At 31.2% G+C, this 17,515-nt stretch overlaps 1 protein-coding gene across 2 annotated transcripts; it reads right to left on the reverse strand.

Moving 5' to 3' along the window:
• Positions 1-118: 118 nt before the first annotated feature.
• On the reverse strand, positions 119-4,774 carry LOC107886405 (NAD-capped RNA hydrolase DXO1). Of its 2 annotated transcripts, XM_016810356.2 has the most exons (14): positions 4,310-4,774; positions 3,578-3,810; positions 3,201-3,266; positions 3,020-3,098; positions 2,776-2,855; positions 2,660-2,683; positions 2,292-2,416; positions 1,879-2,095; positions 1,735-1,788; positions 1,509-1,555; positions 1,185-1,269; positions 898-961; positions 428-549; positions 119-345 (listed from the first exon to the last, which is right to left on the reverse strand). In XM_016810356.2, exons 1-13 carry the CDS (start codon positions 4,683-4,685, stop codon positions 446-448), a joined length of 1,554 nt encoding a protein of 517 aa, XP_016665845.1. In that variant the 5' UTR covers positions 4,686-4,774; the 3' UTR covers positions 119-345; positions 428-445. The 2 variants fall into 2 exon arrangements, with proteins under 2 accessions (XP_016665845.1, XP_016665844.1); XM_016810355.2 differs by having other exon boundaries at positions 119-549.
• Positions 4,775-17,515: the final 12,741 nt, after the last annotated feature.

Raw genomic sequence — 17,515 nt, forward strand, 5'->3', positions numbered from 1 at the left:
TTGTTTCCCCAATCGAGTCCTTGTTTACAAACAAAATATACATTTTTTTTAAATTTAAGTTCAATTAAATATCAAAATTCTTAATAATTTAAGTAGTAACTCGTACTTTTAGAAACCATTGAAGTTTAATATTTGGAACTTGTATTAATAGCAATAATGCTTCTAGAAAAGCACAGCAGAAATAGCATCTACCTCTCACGAGTTTCATCAATACACTAAAATGGGAGCTATTTAAATCTAATTACCAAAGGACAATTTTTTAACTTATGAATCTACCAAGTTGGGGGGTTTGCCTTTACAAACAAAGGCTGAACTTGGGGGAACTTTATCATGTGTGATGTTCATCTGCAAAATCAAAGTTAGTAAAAATATAAACCATCCTCTTTGTTTTGATCCTGTATTTGAACTATCTGAATTACAAACTAACAAATAAGTCTGTCGATGACTACGATTGTTCAACGTGATTAGTAATCGCATCAGGGCAAGATTGTGCTTGTAGAAGCTCTAATCGGTTGAATGGTGGTGCGAATTGTAGTATGTAGTCCTCATCTGAATCCAACAAAAGAAAAAGAAAAAAGTACAATCACACAGTCAATATCTAAATATTAGCTCCATAGGATTTACTAAGATAAGGAACTACAAAAACCTCCATGATGCTCCAAGTTGATTTTCCTCAATCATATAAACTACTATATATTTCTACCAAAAAACAACCAAAGGGGCGAAGATGAAGCCACAGAGTAGCGAAGTTGTTGTATTGACATTGTAGACCAGAGGGGTGCTGATGACACTTGAAGTTGATTTTATTCAATCTTATAAACAATTATACATTTCTATCAAAAACAAAGAAAGGGGTTCAAGCACATGTTGAAGTGGAAATGGAAGTTAGAATCTTACTCTCTTTGACTGTTCCGTAAAGCCAGCACAGTACCTCATCAGCAAATGCCAGGCAGACTCCTCCCTAAAGATGAGTTTTAAACAAGGAAATAAGTGACTAATGGCACAATGAGTCAATGAAATTGGAAAAGGGAAGCCATAAAAAGGGAAAAAACCAGTTCAGAGTATGTATATAGCCTAAAACCTTTGTTGCACGTGAGTAGTTCTTCACTATCACTGACTTACATCTTCAGGAGTACAATTTTTTTAAATCAACTCAGTAGATTATTTGCTGTAATATATAATACCTGCCAGTAATTCTTCATTTTCACTCGATGGGTGATGTCTTTGGTTCTTAGTCTCTCAGTGCGTACAAGTCGCCCTGCATCATCCCTACATCAAAACATGTCAATGGAAAAGTTCACATTTAACTGAAAAGAGAATAAACCCTAATACCAACAGCACCGCGGAACTGAACACCACTCAGCGTTATTTTTTCTGATAAATACAGCTTAGCACACTGAAACAATTTGTTATTATTTATCTCAAATATGCCTGAGTTAAACTTATTTTATGGAACAAAGTGATTTTCTAGGCAATTGAAGTTAGTACGAAATAACAACAGAAATTACCTAAATCCAATAACAATATAAGGAACGCCTGCCAGGAATGATTGAATCTGAGACAATAAAACAACCAAGTTATTTTGTCTGCAAATAAAGGCTAATTTGAAAAGGAAGAATGCCATTTCTCCATAAATAAACCAATGGAATACGAATATCTTAAAATAAGATATATAATTTCCATACCAAACTTCAGGGTAAGAAATATTCAGGTCCATTGGATAAAAAAACATACCCAAAACTTCAGCAATTTCTCTCTTTCATATCTTTCCTCTGTATGATAATCCAACTGCAAAGGCAGAAACATTCATGAGTTACTCAAGTAAACGGTTACAATAATGAGAAGGCAGCAAGTGAAGCGTTGGGAATCACTAATTACCTCACGACTTGTTTTCAACTCCACATAAAATCTTCTTCCCTCATCTGTTGAATCACAGCAATCCATTTCAGCACCCATCAGAATACGATGAGCCCCTAATTTGGTTTTAATCACCGAACAGTATTCAACATTGGCATCAACATGATGTATCCCTTCACCATCTTCTCTTCTTGGATCTTCAGTGGCAAGGCTCTCAAAACAATACCCCCAATAACATCTAAATTAAAAACAATTCAAAAGTAAAGCACTCAGATCATTAAGTCAATGAAATAAGCAATAAAGGAAATAAGCTGGGTTGCACGCCACCTCGAAGCCTTTGATTTCTTCGTATTGCTCACCCATAGGAAATTTTATTTAAAGAAAGAAGGATAAAAGTAGGAGGGGGATGTCATAAAAGTTTGGACTTTTGGTACCTTCGACGATCCAACTCTCTTCGTGGTCTCTCAGGCAGTTTATGCATGTCAAGATAGACAACACCATTCCGCTTGTGCACTCCCATTTCCCAAGGCTCATTTCTAATATAAGCAGTAGCCAGTATCTGCATGAAAACAAGAGAGTGTCCAGTGAAATACATAAAAAAGTGGTTTATCATCCATCAAATTCATAAATGAAAACTCAGATAAATGTTGTCACACATTAGGTGAAAAAGATTAGTAGTATCAAGGATGCTCGTATACGAGTGAAAGACTGATGAACATCAGTTCTCTACCCTCGTATCATTCCAAGTTATACAAAAGAAAAGAGGATTGTGAGTGTGCATTCTTTCTAGAGAAGCAATTACCTTATTAAGATTGTTGCGAAAAGTCTGCAAAAGCATAGGGAATATGGTTAGATGATATCCTTAATAAAAACCATTAAACGTAGAATTCACAGGTAAATGAATATCATTTTCCTTACCACAAAATGAATGTTTTGAAGAGGGATATTTTTGTCTCTTATGCAACCAAGAAGGTCACCAAAACCCTCAGAACCTAATTCTGGTCCAGCAAAAATCACAGGGTAGGCTGAATTGATTAGAACTCATACACAACCCCAAAGAAAGGCATAAATAAATGTAAGAAGTGCTTGTAATATGCATATCACCACAACACAAGACAATTTCAACATGATCAATTTCCAACTGTTCATAAATAAACCATACCTTTTTTCTCAATGAAGGTATCAAAACCTTGATTGAGATCAGCTCCGATCTCTTCAGTAATAAGACGCTTAAAAAGCCTCTGATGACATAAACAATAGACAAATATACAAAATGAGCTAATGTGGAAGACACATTATAAGACCTACTGAAAAATTACCATGCTGATATCCATAAAGCTTACCAAGCTGCAGTCATCAAAGTAGACATCTCCACCTTCTACACGGCTATAACAAGCAAGTTCACATGGCTGTCAAATTTAGTTGCCGCATTTAGCAAAAGGTAGCCCAGAAAAAAAATTACCTGACAACATGTGTATGTGCATGTATATAGAAGTAAAAACTTTACATGCTTTAAAGGGTATCTAAAGGCGTAAAGTGATTCCAAACAGACACTATCATGTTGACAAGAAGATCATAAAAATTTAAATACACAAAATAAAACATATAAAAATCCTGACAACCATTTTCACTATATCTGAAAGGGAAAATGATAATTTAGTATATCAACCCATAATTAACTGATGAATCATTAAAGAAAATGGAAAAATAATTCACTCACTTCCTGAAAAGCAATGCATTTTCTAGATAACGTCTCTTCACTCTTTGAAAATTTCAGCTCAGAAACGAAACGCTCATCACGATGTCCATTAGCAAATTTGTTTCCATACCCATAACCTTGCCTAGGAGGATAACCAGGACGGCCAAGGATACCAGCTCCTCTATCACTGGGCCAACGACCCCGTCCAAAACCTCCTCTACCTGGGTTATTAGTATTACGAATAACGGGCAATACTGCAAAAGAATAGTGAGAAAGAAGATTAGTCACCATTTGAACGGGAGACAAAGAAATTCAACCAAATATCAATTCAAGTGTTTCCTGTATATTACAGGAATTGCAGGCACAGCTAGTCTAAATATTCCTGCATATCATTGTCAAAGTTTTTTCCCAAATTTCCTCAAATAAAGCAATCAAATAGCTCATGTTTTCTTCCTGTGATCTTACAATCTAAAAAACATTCAGTAAGCAGATAATAAGGAGTTCATAACATCTCCTATAGCTTATATGTTAAATTTAGCTGTTACTAGATGGCTAGCTGGCCATATAGTTAATTACTTATACATAAAGATTACTCCCTAAAACTAAAAAAATTCCCAGAATTCAAATCAAAAGTTTTATATTTTAATATATGGTAGAGAAATCTCCTAAAAAAAGGAATGGTTGCACTTCAAAATCCCCAATTAGGGGCCGAATAACTGAATCTAATAGAGAAATAATGAAATAAAGAATTACCAGGAATAGGGAAAGGGCTAGTGGCAGTGGTTTTACAGTAATCTTCGTTATCAGACCCAAAGAGATCTTTCTCCTCTTCTTCCTCTTCATACCCAAAAATACTCCTTTCAATATTGTCATTATAATCATAATTATGGGTATTAACATTGCTAACTTCTTCTCCATTTTCCTCTTCTCCTCCGCTGCTAGCGCTTCCACTGGCACTGCTGCTATCTCCGCCGTCGCTGCCGTTGGACGAAGAAGAAGCCGACGACGACGATGAAGCGGAGGATGATGATGAAGATGAATGAGATGAAGAGGATTCACGGGAATCATCGCGATTGTCGTTGTTATGGTCATCTCCAAAGAGGTCCACATCTTGCTCCGAGAAATCCATATCGGAGATTATATGCTTTTAGTTTTGTCTTTCGGTCTCTCTCTCTCAGAACAAAAGGAGCAAAGCGAATTTCTGCGTTTGAGGTTTTGGTCCCTTTTTTAATATATATATTTTAACAGTTCCTTTTCATGTCGACTCGGTGTAAAAACTCAAGCGAGTTGACTCAGTCTATTACAGTACTACATTTTTATTGGGCTTTTATGAAGCAATTTTGGACGGGATTGGGCCATCTTGAATTAAATGAAAACTTAAATTACTATTTACTGTCCGGTTTGCTTTTGTAGCCTACATTTGGCACACATCTCTCCCCACGTCTATGTAAAACCTTCAATTTGAGCTACGGATTTACTGCCACCTACACCATGTTTTTTACTATTTTTGGTAAAAAAAAAACACCTTAGGTGACTTATGATAATAAAAAAAATATTAATTATACCTATATGTATTTATGTTTCATGTTTGTATTTTAGAATATTATAACTTTCCCCCTCAAGTTGAGAGGTGATATAAATTTTTAACCCCCCAAGAACATCAAATACTCATGTTGCTTGATTCCAAGTGCTTTAGTCATCAAATCTACAAATTGTTCAGTTGTCCTAATGTGTTGCATTTGAATCAACCCTTCTCGAATATTGTTTCACACAAAACGATAACCAATCTCTATATGCTTGGTGCGTTCATGAAATACAAGGTTTGCTGCGATTTGAAGTGTTGCCTGACTATCTAAAAAAATTAAAGACATATCAAACCTATTAAGGCATATTTCTTTCAACAAAGCATCCAACCAAACAACCTCTGCTACTACTACTACCATACTCTTGCATTCAACTTTTACTAATGAATAAGACAGTGTTTTGCTTCTTTGACTTCCATGAAATGAAGGAGTCTCCAAGCTTACACAAAAACCAATAGTTGACCTTCTAGATATAAGACATGAAGCCCAATCCGAATCACAAAATGCAACAAGCTGTGGATTATTAGATGCAGCCAACAAGATACCTTGACCTGGATTCCTTTTTATATTTCGAACTACTCAAAAAGCAACCTCTAAATGAGACTTCTTTGGTTTGTGCATAAATTGACTTAAGTGTTGAACTGCAAAAGATCTGTCCGGTCGTGTATTGGTCAAATATAACAACTTGCCCAAAAGTCGCTGGTATACTGCAACATCAGGAATAAATTTATCACCATCAGCTGTCGGTTTTACAGGCTCATCATTCTTAATTGAAGTGAGTTTTTGATTCTGTTCAAGAGGTGTACCAGCGTTTCAATAAGTTTTAGATTCCACTGTCTATAAGCTTGCTTCAAACCATACAACTACTTGTGCAAACAACACACCTTGTGCTCCCCCTATTTGTGAAAACCTTCTGGAATGTCCATATAAACCGCCTCATGCAAACCGTCTCATGCAGATCACCTTGCAAGAAGACATTGTAAACATCTCCATTTGAAAAAGAGGTCATCCACTCATAGTAGCCATAATAATGACAGTCCTAATAATAACACGTTAAACCATAGGAGAAAAAGTTTCCTGAAAAATAACCCCAGCTTGCTGGTTGTACCCTTTTCCCACCACCTGGGATTTAAATCGTTCAATGGAACCATCATAATTATATTTGACTTTAAATCGTTCAATGTATAATTTTTATGCATTAGGAAGAAAAATTATCATCTTTCTTATGTTTTTTCTTCTCATTTTTCTTTTTTACCAAGCACATTCAAAATTCATCTTCTTTTTACTTTTCTAATCTCTCCTCTCATCTTTCCACTTTTTCATTCAACCAAGCACACCCTTTAAATTTCATTTTATCCATGGCGAAAAGAAATTTTTAGAAAATATTCTATTTGAATGGAATTTGAGTTGTTTGGAACATACTGCCTATCCAACTTTTAACTAGACTTCAAGTCTCGAGTGAGAAAAAAATACTTTAATGAAAAATCATTATTTACATTTTGGCTTTTTCATAAAACTTTTAGTTTATGTTTTCTTTTAATTTAATTTACGTAATAATTAAAAATAATACATAATGAATTATTTAATCTTTTTTATATAAATAATATACATAATATATAAAAGCACGAGTTTGAAAAAAATGAATTGATGAGAGTACTCTTTATTTTTCATCATATTACTAAATTCATAATTAAAATTTATTATTATATTTAATTTATAATTATTATTAAAAATTAAAGTAAAATAAATTTTGTGATAATTATACATTTAAAATAATTATAATGTAATAAAAGTTGTGATAATTACACATTTAAAAATAATTAAAATTTAAACTACAATTATTAATTTAAAAAATGTGTTAATTTAAAAATAGAGTTATTACTTTAATATAACTCTAAGCATAAAATAAAGGGAAAAATTGTGATAATTATAATTATTTTTAAAAAGTTGTGCTAATTTTATTGATATAAAATAAGGCTATTATTTAATAAAATTCTAAGCATATTAATTATCACTTAATTAATATTAGAGTTAATTATGTTAATTAGTTATTATTTTGAATAATATTACTTTGCATTAATTACCTAAAGTAAAACTATATTGTATGTAGATCATGTTAAAAATATTTTAATTATTATTTGAAAATTTTCTATTATAATATTTTAATTCATAATGTAACAGGCCCAATTTACCTGGGCCCAATTCAACAAATACAAATAAAATAAAAGAAATAAAAATAAATTAAAAGTCCAATAAAGGTCCATTTACACAACCCAAAAATCAAACCCATTACATCAAACCCAATCCTAGGCCCAAATTAAACCCTAGCCCATAACATAAACAAAAAAATAGAATCAGAAAAACCCTAGGCAGAAAAGCCCCAGCCGCTGCACGACTATGAACCAACCTTCCTCGCGCGTGTTGCGCCTCCACGCCACGCGCCTCTAGTTGGCTGTACCAGCAAAACAAATGAATCCAACAAGCAACGAGCAGCAACAAAAAGGAGCACACTAGAATAACAGAAAAAAATATAAAAGAAAAAATAAATAAATAATTTTTGCAATTTCATTCGGTTATATAAAGCCGATTAGAGTATTTTGTAAAGGATTTCACGAATCAATAAGAAAAAGGAGAAAAAAATCAAATAGCAGTTTGCTACAGGTGATTATTATTTTGCTCTTCGCTTTTATAATCGTTCTTTTAGCATGCGAAATAGAAAGAATTCAAAAAAGATGGGAGTTTTAGCATCACAAGCGTCGCCGGAATACTTGTTCACTCCATCTAAATCGGAGTTGGAAGAGATTCAAAACGCCGGAGAGAAATGAAAGTCTTTTGCGGCTGTGATTCTGAAAATGGCCAAAGGTTTTATGTTTAAGGTTTGATTGGGATTTTATAAAGTATAAAAACGACGTCGTTTAGGGCTTGCTTCAGTGGCCTCAAAACGACGCCGTTTAGTGGTTGTCGACCCGCGTATTGACCCAACCCAGGGGAAGGATCCGCGCATTTTCTATTAATGGTCTATTCGCGCATTTGGTCCCTTGAAATTTTTAATTATTTAAATTCAGTTTTTTTATTTTCTTCAATTGATGCTTTAAATTTTATTTGGTTTCTGATTTGGTCCTGGGGGAAAACACCTGAAACGGTGTCGGTTTGGGAAAGGGGAATAGTTTCCCCAATGGCCCCTCATTCTTCAGGCGCATTTCATTTTAATTCTATTGCGATTTTATCTTTAGATTTATTACGAATTTTACTTCTAATTTTCATTATGATTGCAATATAATCCTATAATTAATTTGTTTTTATTGTTTGTTTATCAATCTGTAGGGCAAATAACCAATAAAAGCCCCTTTATTTTTAAAATTACTGAAATAGGCCAGGTTCTAAATTAATTACCGAAAAGAATCATTTCCCCCAAAAACGCGTCCACGTCAGCGCGTTGTCAGGGGATAAAGCAGGAAAAAGGCTTTTTTGTCCACGTGGACAAAGCGCTTCCTCAAGGGAGCGCTTTGTGTCCACGTGGACAAAGTGCTTTCTTGAGGAATCACTTTTCCTGTTTTTTAGGATTTAGGGTTTTTTGCAATTAGAGTTAGAGTTTGGGGGTTTTGAGTTTTAAGATTTTAAAGCTTTAAGGAAAAAATTAAATAAATAAGGGTTTAGGGTTTAGGGTTTCTTAATTAAATTAATTATAAATTTTAAAAAAATAGATTAGGGTTTAGTGTTTATGGTTTTTAAGGAAAAAATTAAATAAATTAGGATTTAGGGTTACTTGAGTAAATTAATTATAAATTTTAAAAAATTAGATTAGGGTTTAGTGTTTAGGGTTTTTAAGGAAAAAATCAAATAAATTAGGGTTTAGGGTTACTTGAGTAAATTAATTATAAATTTAAAAAAAAATAGATTGGGGTTTAGTATTTAGGGTTTTTAAGGAAAAATCAAATAAAACTAGTTGTTATTCGTTATATATTTTAAACTCTTCTAAAGAAATAAACTAATAAAATTAAATGTTTTTAGTAAAAATTAAATTTATTAAAAGAATTTTTTAATAATAAATTAAAAATAAAATATATAATGAATTTTTTTATTTTCAAATTTTAAAATAGAAAAAGAGTTTTTTTATGAAAAACAGAAAAAGAGTTAAAAGTTTTTATATATATTAAATTTATCTTTTGCTGTAATTTTAAATTTATAATAAATTAAAAATATTAATATAATATAATATACAAAAAATACATGAAATTTAATATAATACTATCATATTAGTAATAGAATATTTTAGGGATAATAATTCCTTAATTAAGGTCTTAATATCATGGGTAAATATTTTATTGATTGTTAGTGAATGATTTATAAATAAGTATTCATAACTTTATTTAATGGAATTTAATATAAATTTTAATATTTTAATATTTAATATATACTGTAAAACCCCCTACCTGAGACCGTTGCCGGAGTCGAGCATGAGGCGTTACTTGACTTAACTTAAAAGTTCGGGGCATAAAAATTTACTTTTAAAAGTTATTTCACTGTTTATAATAAGGCTGTCCACCTGCGCAGTAGTCACTAAATCAATTATAACTCGAGCTAAGAAACTCAAAATTTATATCCGTAAATTTTCCCTGAAACTAGACTCATATATATTTTTACCATAAATGTTTTAGAATTTTTGGTTCAGCCAATTAGTACAGTTTATTAGTTAAATTCTCCCCTGTTTCACTGATCGACTGTCCTGACCTCTCGTCACTAAAACTCAATTATCTCATTGTACAGACTTCATATGGTGTTATCACTTCTTTCTGCAGAAAATAGACTCAATAAGGAATATAGAAATATAAATTAAAATTCATAAATATTTTTTTACAATTTTTAATGATTTTCCAATGTCAGAACATGGGATTCCGAAAACCACTTTGACCTTGTCTAACTAAAATGAAAATATCTCAGAATACATAATTCCTTTGTCTACACAGTTGTTTTTCTACGAAAATAGACTCAATAAGCTTTAATTCTATATCTCATCCACCCTCTAATTCATTTTTTACTATCCTTGGTGATTTTTCAAAATCACGTCACTACTGCTGTCTCAAAACTGATTCACTACCAATTTTTACTTTTTTCATGATTTCTATGCATAATTTTTCACCTAGACATTTATAACAACAAACACCTTCATACTTAGCCATTTTAATAACTATTCATCATCAAATATTTACATATCATCTTTTGGTCATATCTTAAGAATATACAATCGAAATGACCAAGTCCCTATACATGCCATAGCTCAAAACATTTATCGTCTTAAAATACCGAGTTGTGGTGGTTGATAGTGTGAGCGTTCTCCGACGTCTTTAAGATCCCCGAATTAGCTTTGCAATACTATAAAGGAAGGAAAATAAAGGAAGTAAGCATAAATCTTAGTAAGTTTACAAGCAAATAAATAACAACATTTAACACAAAATAAATATACTCAAGTGTCATGATCTCTAATTTCCTCTTTACTTAATCTCTTACTCGTTCACTTACTTGTTTACTTAGATAACTCATGATTATAACTTACTCTTCTCTTACTGAAATGTTGGTTCTCAATTGATAACATAATATGTTCTTAACTCTTATAACTCACCTGAAGTTGCTAATTGTACTTTTACTTGAACTTCCATAGAACATAATCTGTTTTCTAGCTCGTTGAGCCACATTGGAATAATAAGGATACTTGGGTCACATATCTGATAATAACATGCCAAAGTCATGTCCCAGACATGATCTTACATGGGATGTTTCTTGTACTGCCAATGCCATATCCCAGATATGGTATTACATGGGAGTTCTCATATCGGTGCCCATGCCATGTCCTAAACATGGTCTTACGGAGGACCTCTCATCTCGGTGCCTACGCCATGTCCCAAACATGATCTTACATGGGACCTCTCATCTCGGTGCCAACGCCATGTCCCAAATATGGTCTTACATGGGACCTCATCCTCTTAATGTCATGACGTTTGTATCTGATACATTCCAAAAGTTTAAACGGGACTTTTTAATACTAATTCTCTATCGTCTCATACTTGAGTCAACATCAAATAAATTCATGAAATAAATATATAGTTACTAGAAAATAACAGCATTAATAATAATTATTGAAATATTTCATTTATTTACCGTAAACTTACCTCGGTACAAAATTTGACCAAATCTGGCAACTTAGTCCTCTATCTTTTTCTTTCCCCAATCTAACTCTGAATTTCCTTCTTCTTGATATATAATAACAAATTTTAACTTATTTAATAATCAAATTCATCAAAACAATCCTTGACTCGAACTTTGGAAAATTATAATTTTGCCCCTAAACTTTTGCATAATTACACTTTTACCCCAAAGCTCGGATATTAAACTTCATCCTTTATTCTTATGTTTTATGACATGCTGAACATTTTTCCCTTCTATGGAAACATCAAATTCTCACTCTAACACTTACTTATGAACATTAGGTATTTTTACCGATTATGTCGTTTTATTTGTTTTCACTTAAAATCACTTAGCAAAAGTTGTTTAACATAATTTCAAGCTTCATATTATACCATAAAACATAAAAATAAACACATTTCACCTATGGGTATTTTTCCAAATATGAACCCTAGGTTAATTTATTGCTAGAATAAGCTAAATCAAGTTACCGGGACTCCAAAAACGTAAAGAACATTAAAAACGGGGCTAGAACAGACTTACAATCGACCTTGGAATCTTGAAAAACCCTAGCCATGGTTTCCTCTTGTGAAATTCGGCCATGGGGTTGAAGATGGACAAGAATTGGTTTTTAATTTTATTTTTAATTCGTTTTAATAACTAAATGACCAAAATGCCCTTAATGAAAAACTTTGGAAACATGCCTAACCATGTCCATTTTTGTCTACCAACTTAACCAATGTCTAATTACCATATAAGGACCTAAAATTTAAAATTTAATAACAATTGGACACCTCTAACATGTAGAACTCAACTTTTGCACTTTTTACAATTTAGTCCTTTTGACTAAATTGAGTGCCCAAACGTCAAAATTTTCAAACGAAATTTTCACGAAATCATTTTATGAAATCATAGACCATAAAAATATAATAAAATAATTTTTTTTCCTCATCAAATTTGTGGTCCCGAAACTACTGTTCCGACTAGGCCCAAAATCAGGATGTTACATATACTTTAAACTGTAGAAGTTTTAATTCAAAATTTGAGAAAAAAATATAAGAATTGTAATTAATATTTAAATATATTTAAATAAAGTTAGACTTAATAAATAATTTATAAATAATTTCTAATTTTTTAAATTTATAATTAATTTAATTAAGAAACCCTAAACCTTAAACCATTATTTATTTAATTTTTCCCTTAAAACCTTAAAATCTAAAAACTCAAAAACCTCAAAACCCTAACTCTAATTGCAAAAAACCCTAAATCCTAAAAAACGGGGAAAGTGCTTCCTTAAGGAAGCGTTTTCCTGTTTTATCCGCTGACAACGCGCTGACATGGACGCATTTTTGGGGGAAATGATCCATTTCGGTAATTAATTTAGAACCTGGCCCATTTCGGTAATTTTAAAAATAAAGGAGCTTTTATTGGTTATTTGCCCCAATCAATATAATATTTTTTTAAAAAGTTAATATTATTTTTTATACTATATTTATTGTTATTTTTTATTTAAGCTTTATTTATTAATTTATTTGACTACTTATTATCCTATTATTTTTAATGAACTCAAACTAAGTATTAAATACTGTTTTTTTTTCATATTTTTTTATTTTTACGTATTATTTAGTTTAAATCATTTTTTGTTATTTTAAAATTTGTTGATCTTTAATTTGTTTTATTTTAAAATTTTTCTTATATATATTACATCAAACTTTTATATGATTATTTTAACTTGCTTTATAAATTATTTATGTTAAGTTGCTTTGTATATTATATTATTTTAAATTATTTTATATATTAATTATTTTAAAATTATCCTATACTATTTGCTTTGAATCGATTTATATTAGCTATTTAAAATTCGTTTTCATGTACTATTTATTTTTTCTTATCACTTACTTAAATTGTTTTACGTATCTATTTTTAAACCCTATTTTATTATATACTTTGTTTGTTTCAATTTTTTTGTATATATTATTATATATTATTATTTACAATAAGATTATCATTTCATATGTATTACTTATTTAAACTAATATATATTATTTATTACATTGCTTACTTTGATTTTCTTGTTATGCAACATTTACTTTAAAATTCATTTATATATATATTGATCTATTTCAAGTTTTCATATTAATCACTTATTTTAAAAATATTAATACGTATAATTTATTATCTATATATTGATGATTTCAAATTTCCCTTCTTTCATACCATTCATTTTGTTAGTTATTTAAAACTTGTACATTTTATTTGTGTTTGTATTAATTTGTTTGGTATTTTTTAAATTAGCTTTTTCACTAGCCTTCAAATATTAATGTTGGTATTTACATAATATGTGATGCGAGATTATTGCTCTTATGTGTATTGTATTGCTTATTTGTATTTATTAATTATTTGTAGTTCATTAGAGTACATTTTGATTTACAAATTATCGCTTCACATTGTACATTATTATTTTATCGCGCTTTATTCGCTCAAAAAGTTACGTTTAATATGGTTTAAGTATCGAAATCATTTTATTCAAAAGCTTTCAAGATAACGCAATACTCGGTATTTGGGATCCTCGAGAAGATTGAGCTCTAACTTATTGAGTTCCAATTTTCCTCGTTGAGTCTAAGTAATCGAGTATCCTTTTTTAATCAAGACATATAAATAAAAAGCTCATTCTCGGGAATTCGATACGTTGTATCCTAACTCATTGGATATGACATTTTGTTCGAGACGAGGATTTTTTTTAAAAATAAAGGCAATATTCTATGTTTGAAATTTTGAGAAATTGTACCCTAACTTACTAGGCTTCGATTTTTCATCTGACTTAAATAATTGAATATCTTTTTTAAACTTCATTGCATGAGTTTTAAAAATCAAAAGACAAACTAATTTTTTAGGATGAGAAATATCATATCCTAACTCATTGGGTGTGACATTTTATCTTTTCGAAATAAGAGGGTATTAGCATGTAATTTGATTTATACAAGTGTTCTTTTAAAATAAAAGGATTGTATTTTAAAATCTTTGCAAATTTTCGACATTAAGACACTAATTAATCAACAAGATACCAATTTTGGGCGTATCGAGGGTGCTAATCCTTCCTCGTGCGTAACCGACTCCCGAACCTGTTTTCTGGATTTTGTAGACAAAAAATTATTGCTTTAGTAAATTTAAACTTTTACTAAAATGAAAAAATTATGAGGTGATCCGATCACACCTAAATAAAAAGGATTTGTGGCGACTCAGCTTTCGTTTTTTTTCAAAATCCAAATCGACTCCTTTTACAAAAAAATGGTTTCGACACATAAGATAAATTATTTTAATTATATTTAATAAATCAAATAGGAAATCATATTTTACACTACTTACTGAAATTAAAACTATAATATTTAAAAAAATAACTAAATATTAAATGTGTAAAATCGCATGTAACATTAGAAGCTAATTACATAATAAATTATAAAATTTATTCTTCCATACCTTCAAAAAAAAGATATTTTATATAGTTATTAGGCTAATATTTTTATCATAAAATTAATATTAATCAATAAAAATAAGTATTATATGAATAATAAAAAGCTAATATATATAATTTTTATAAATTTAATTATTTGTTAATTTTATTGATTGAGTCTTAGCTTGATTGGCATGGGTATTGTTGTCAATGCAAGAGCATGTGGGTTCGAGTGCGCTGAGGTGCATTATCTCCTATTTATGGGTTTGGGAGGGGCTATGGGTTGCTTTAAACATTATGTCAAAAAAAATATGATCAAAACCTATAATAAAATTATTCAAAAATTTTTAAATATCAAATAAATTATTATATTATTATATACACATTTTATTTTACCCTCCTAATTTTTTCTACACAGCTATGACCACTCTTTTTTAATATCATAAAAAAAATCGTACTCCTTATCGTGAATAGATCCCGTTTGCTCATCTTGTAAAATCATCATCTATCGGAAGAACGTTCCTCCAGGCCCGTTCTTGATATTTTTGGGGTCCTGGGCGAAATAATAAATTGAACCCCTTTTTAAAAAAAAAGATAAAATGTAATAAAATAAAAACTGAAAATTTTTTGGAGCCCTAAAAAATGAAACATTTATGCAAAAAATTAAAAGTCTCAAGCACTTAATTAATTAATTTCAATCAACCCCAGGGCTGGACTTGCGTTCCTCTATTCACAATAAGTTTCAGCATGTATTTTGGCGACGAGGGACATGGAGGAACCAACAGGGCTGGACTTGCGTTCCTCGATTATGCACCCCATCGGGGATGTACAAGGGCCAACATTATGCAATGCAAGGCCGAAATAACAGTTCCAGATTCCAGAATCATCCTCCAACGCCACACGATGGTAACCCATCCCATAACTCCTTTACCTGGGCTGGGTCACTGGCAATATACTGCAGAAGAATACTGAGAAAGAAGGTTACCAATAATTACCATTTTAAATAGGAGACAAAATGAAATTCAACTAGAGAAATTCATGTCGGACAACATCGAGCTTAAATGTGAATTATTGAGCCCTCTTGCATTTTATACCCTTCATTTAAATGGACTGCTTTCTTTTAGCTTTCTACTTGCTTTGTGCCTTTTAATTTCATGCCCAATTTACTAACTTTTTTTTTCCCTTTACAGTGATAACATAGACTTCTCATTTAGTGGACCTTAATAATTAAAGTGAAAATATACAAAAGCTATGCTAAACGAAACAACATACAAATCTAGAAAAAAAATATATTAATAATCCTTAAAAAATAGAAATAATCAAATATTATGTTACTTTAGTCTTTGTGTCACGTGGCTAAACTTTAGTACGGTGACTTGTGCGATATTAAATAATTCATTTACTTCAAATTCTCTTAAGTCATTCTATCTCTAAAAAAGTGAAAATTCTCAAAGAAATTCTCTAAAACATCGAAATAAAGCGCAAACAAATTTTCAAAAGCGAATAAGCAACAAGTGAACAAAAAAAAAAAACATCACAAAGCTAAGTACACCCAAGTGTGAGTAAATGCTCTCAAAATATTTTTATTATTTTGAATAATTACACCTAAGTGATTACAAAGGAGGGAAATGACTATATTTATAATTGAGTTTTCCATGTCTAATTTAAAATACACCAACGACTGAGATTAAAAGCGATCTACAAATTAAGATTCTTAAAAGATTTATAAAGTTCTTTAAGATTACTGTACAGACCCAATTTTACCCGGGCCTAGTGCCAAAAACATTACCCCGGCCCAAAACCCAAAATTTTATAGTCCAAATTCACTAGCCTAACCCCAAACTAAACCTACCCAAATAACCCATTATAAGCCCAAATTAGAAAAAAACCTAGAGGCCCGATTGGCCCAAAACCTAAACTCTTCAGCAGAAACCCTAGCCTCCTGTTGTGCAGCCACCGACCCCAACTGCCGCCACTCCTCTGCCACCTGCTCTGCCACCGCCCAACTGCTCACCTGCAAAGACAGAAAAGAAAACACGCAAGCAGTAGAAGTAGCAAAAAAAATTGTAAATTCGGTTATAAAATACCGAATGTGATATCAAAGAGGGGGGCTTTTGTTTTTTTATTTTCGGTACAAAACCGACTGAAACAATTGTAAAAAAGGGGGTTTTTTATCACCGTAATCGGGGCTTTTCTTTTCTTTTTTGGTAGTATTTACAGAAATAAAAAAAAGCAAAAAAAAGTTTAAAGGTGATTGCCGGTGTTCTCTTTTATTTTCGATTTCTTCTCAGATATATACATTTTTTCTTTCTTTATTTTTTTTGTTTATTTATTTATTTACATATATAATATAAAGAGAAAAGTGCGGAAAAAATAAAAAAAAATACATTTTTTTTGAAATTTCCGGCCACCGTGTACGATGCTGGAGCGGTGGGCCATGGTCGGAATCTGGACTTAGTCCAGAGAGAATTGTTTTCTTTCTTCTGTTTTTTTTTTCTTTTCAATGCCCAAATGATTTTTTTTTCTCAAAAGAGTGCCTTTTATACCCTTGTAAAACGACGCCATTTTGGCCGGCATTCTTAAGCCCCGAAACGACGTCATTTTGATTTGGGTCAAATTGACCCGACCCGTACCGCCTGGGATCCGCGTGGTTTTGGACCAGAGGGGTTATTTGCGCCCTTGGTCCTTTCACGTTTGAGACCGTGTACAATTGGGTCCTATCCCTTTTTGTTATTTGTTTTAATT

Source organism: Gossypium hirsutum, chromosome D08, assembly GCF_007990345.1.
Source record: "Gossypium hirsutum isolate 1008001.06 chromosome D08, Gossypium_hirsutum_v2.1, whole genome shotgun sequence".
Taxonomy (NCBI): Eukaryota; Viridiplantae; Streptophyta; class Magnoliopsida; order Malvales; family Malvaceae; genus Gossypium; species Gossypium hirsutum.

Bases quoted from the DNA above. Each gene is read 5' to 3' on its own strand.
- LOC107886405 (XM_016810356.2), bottom strand. From the start codon at position 4,685: ATGGATTTCTCGGAGCAAGATGTGGACCTCTTTGGAGATGACCATAAC. The intron at 2,417-2,659 runs GTAATTGCTTCT...GTTTTCATGCAG, and splicing joins TTCGCAACAATCTTAATAAG to ATACTGGCTACTGCTTATAT. The intron at 1,270-1,508 runs GTAATTTCTGTT...GTTTTGATGTAG, and splicing joins TATATTGTTATTGGATTTAG to GGATGATGCAGGGCGACTTG.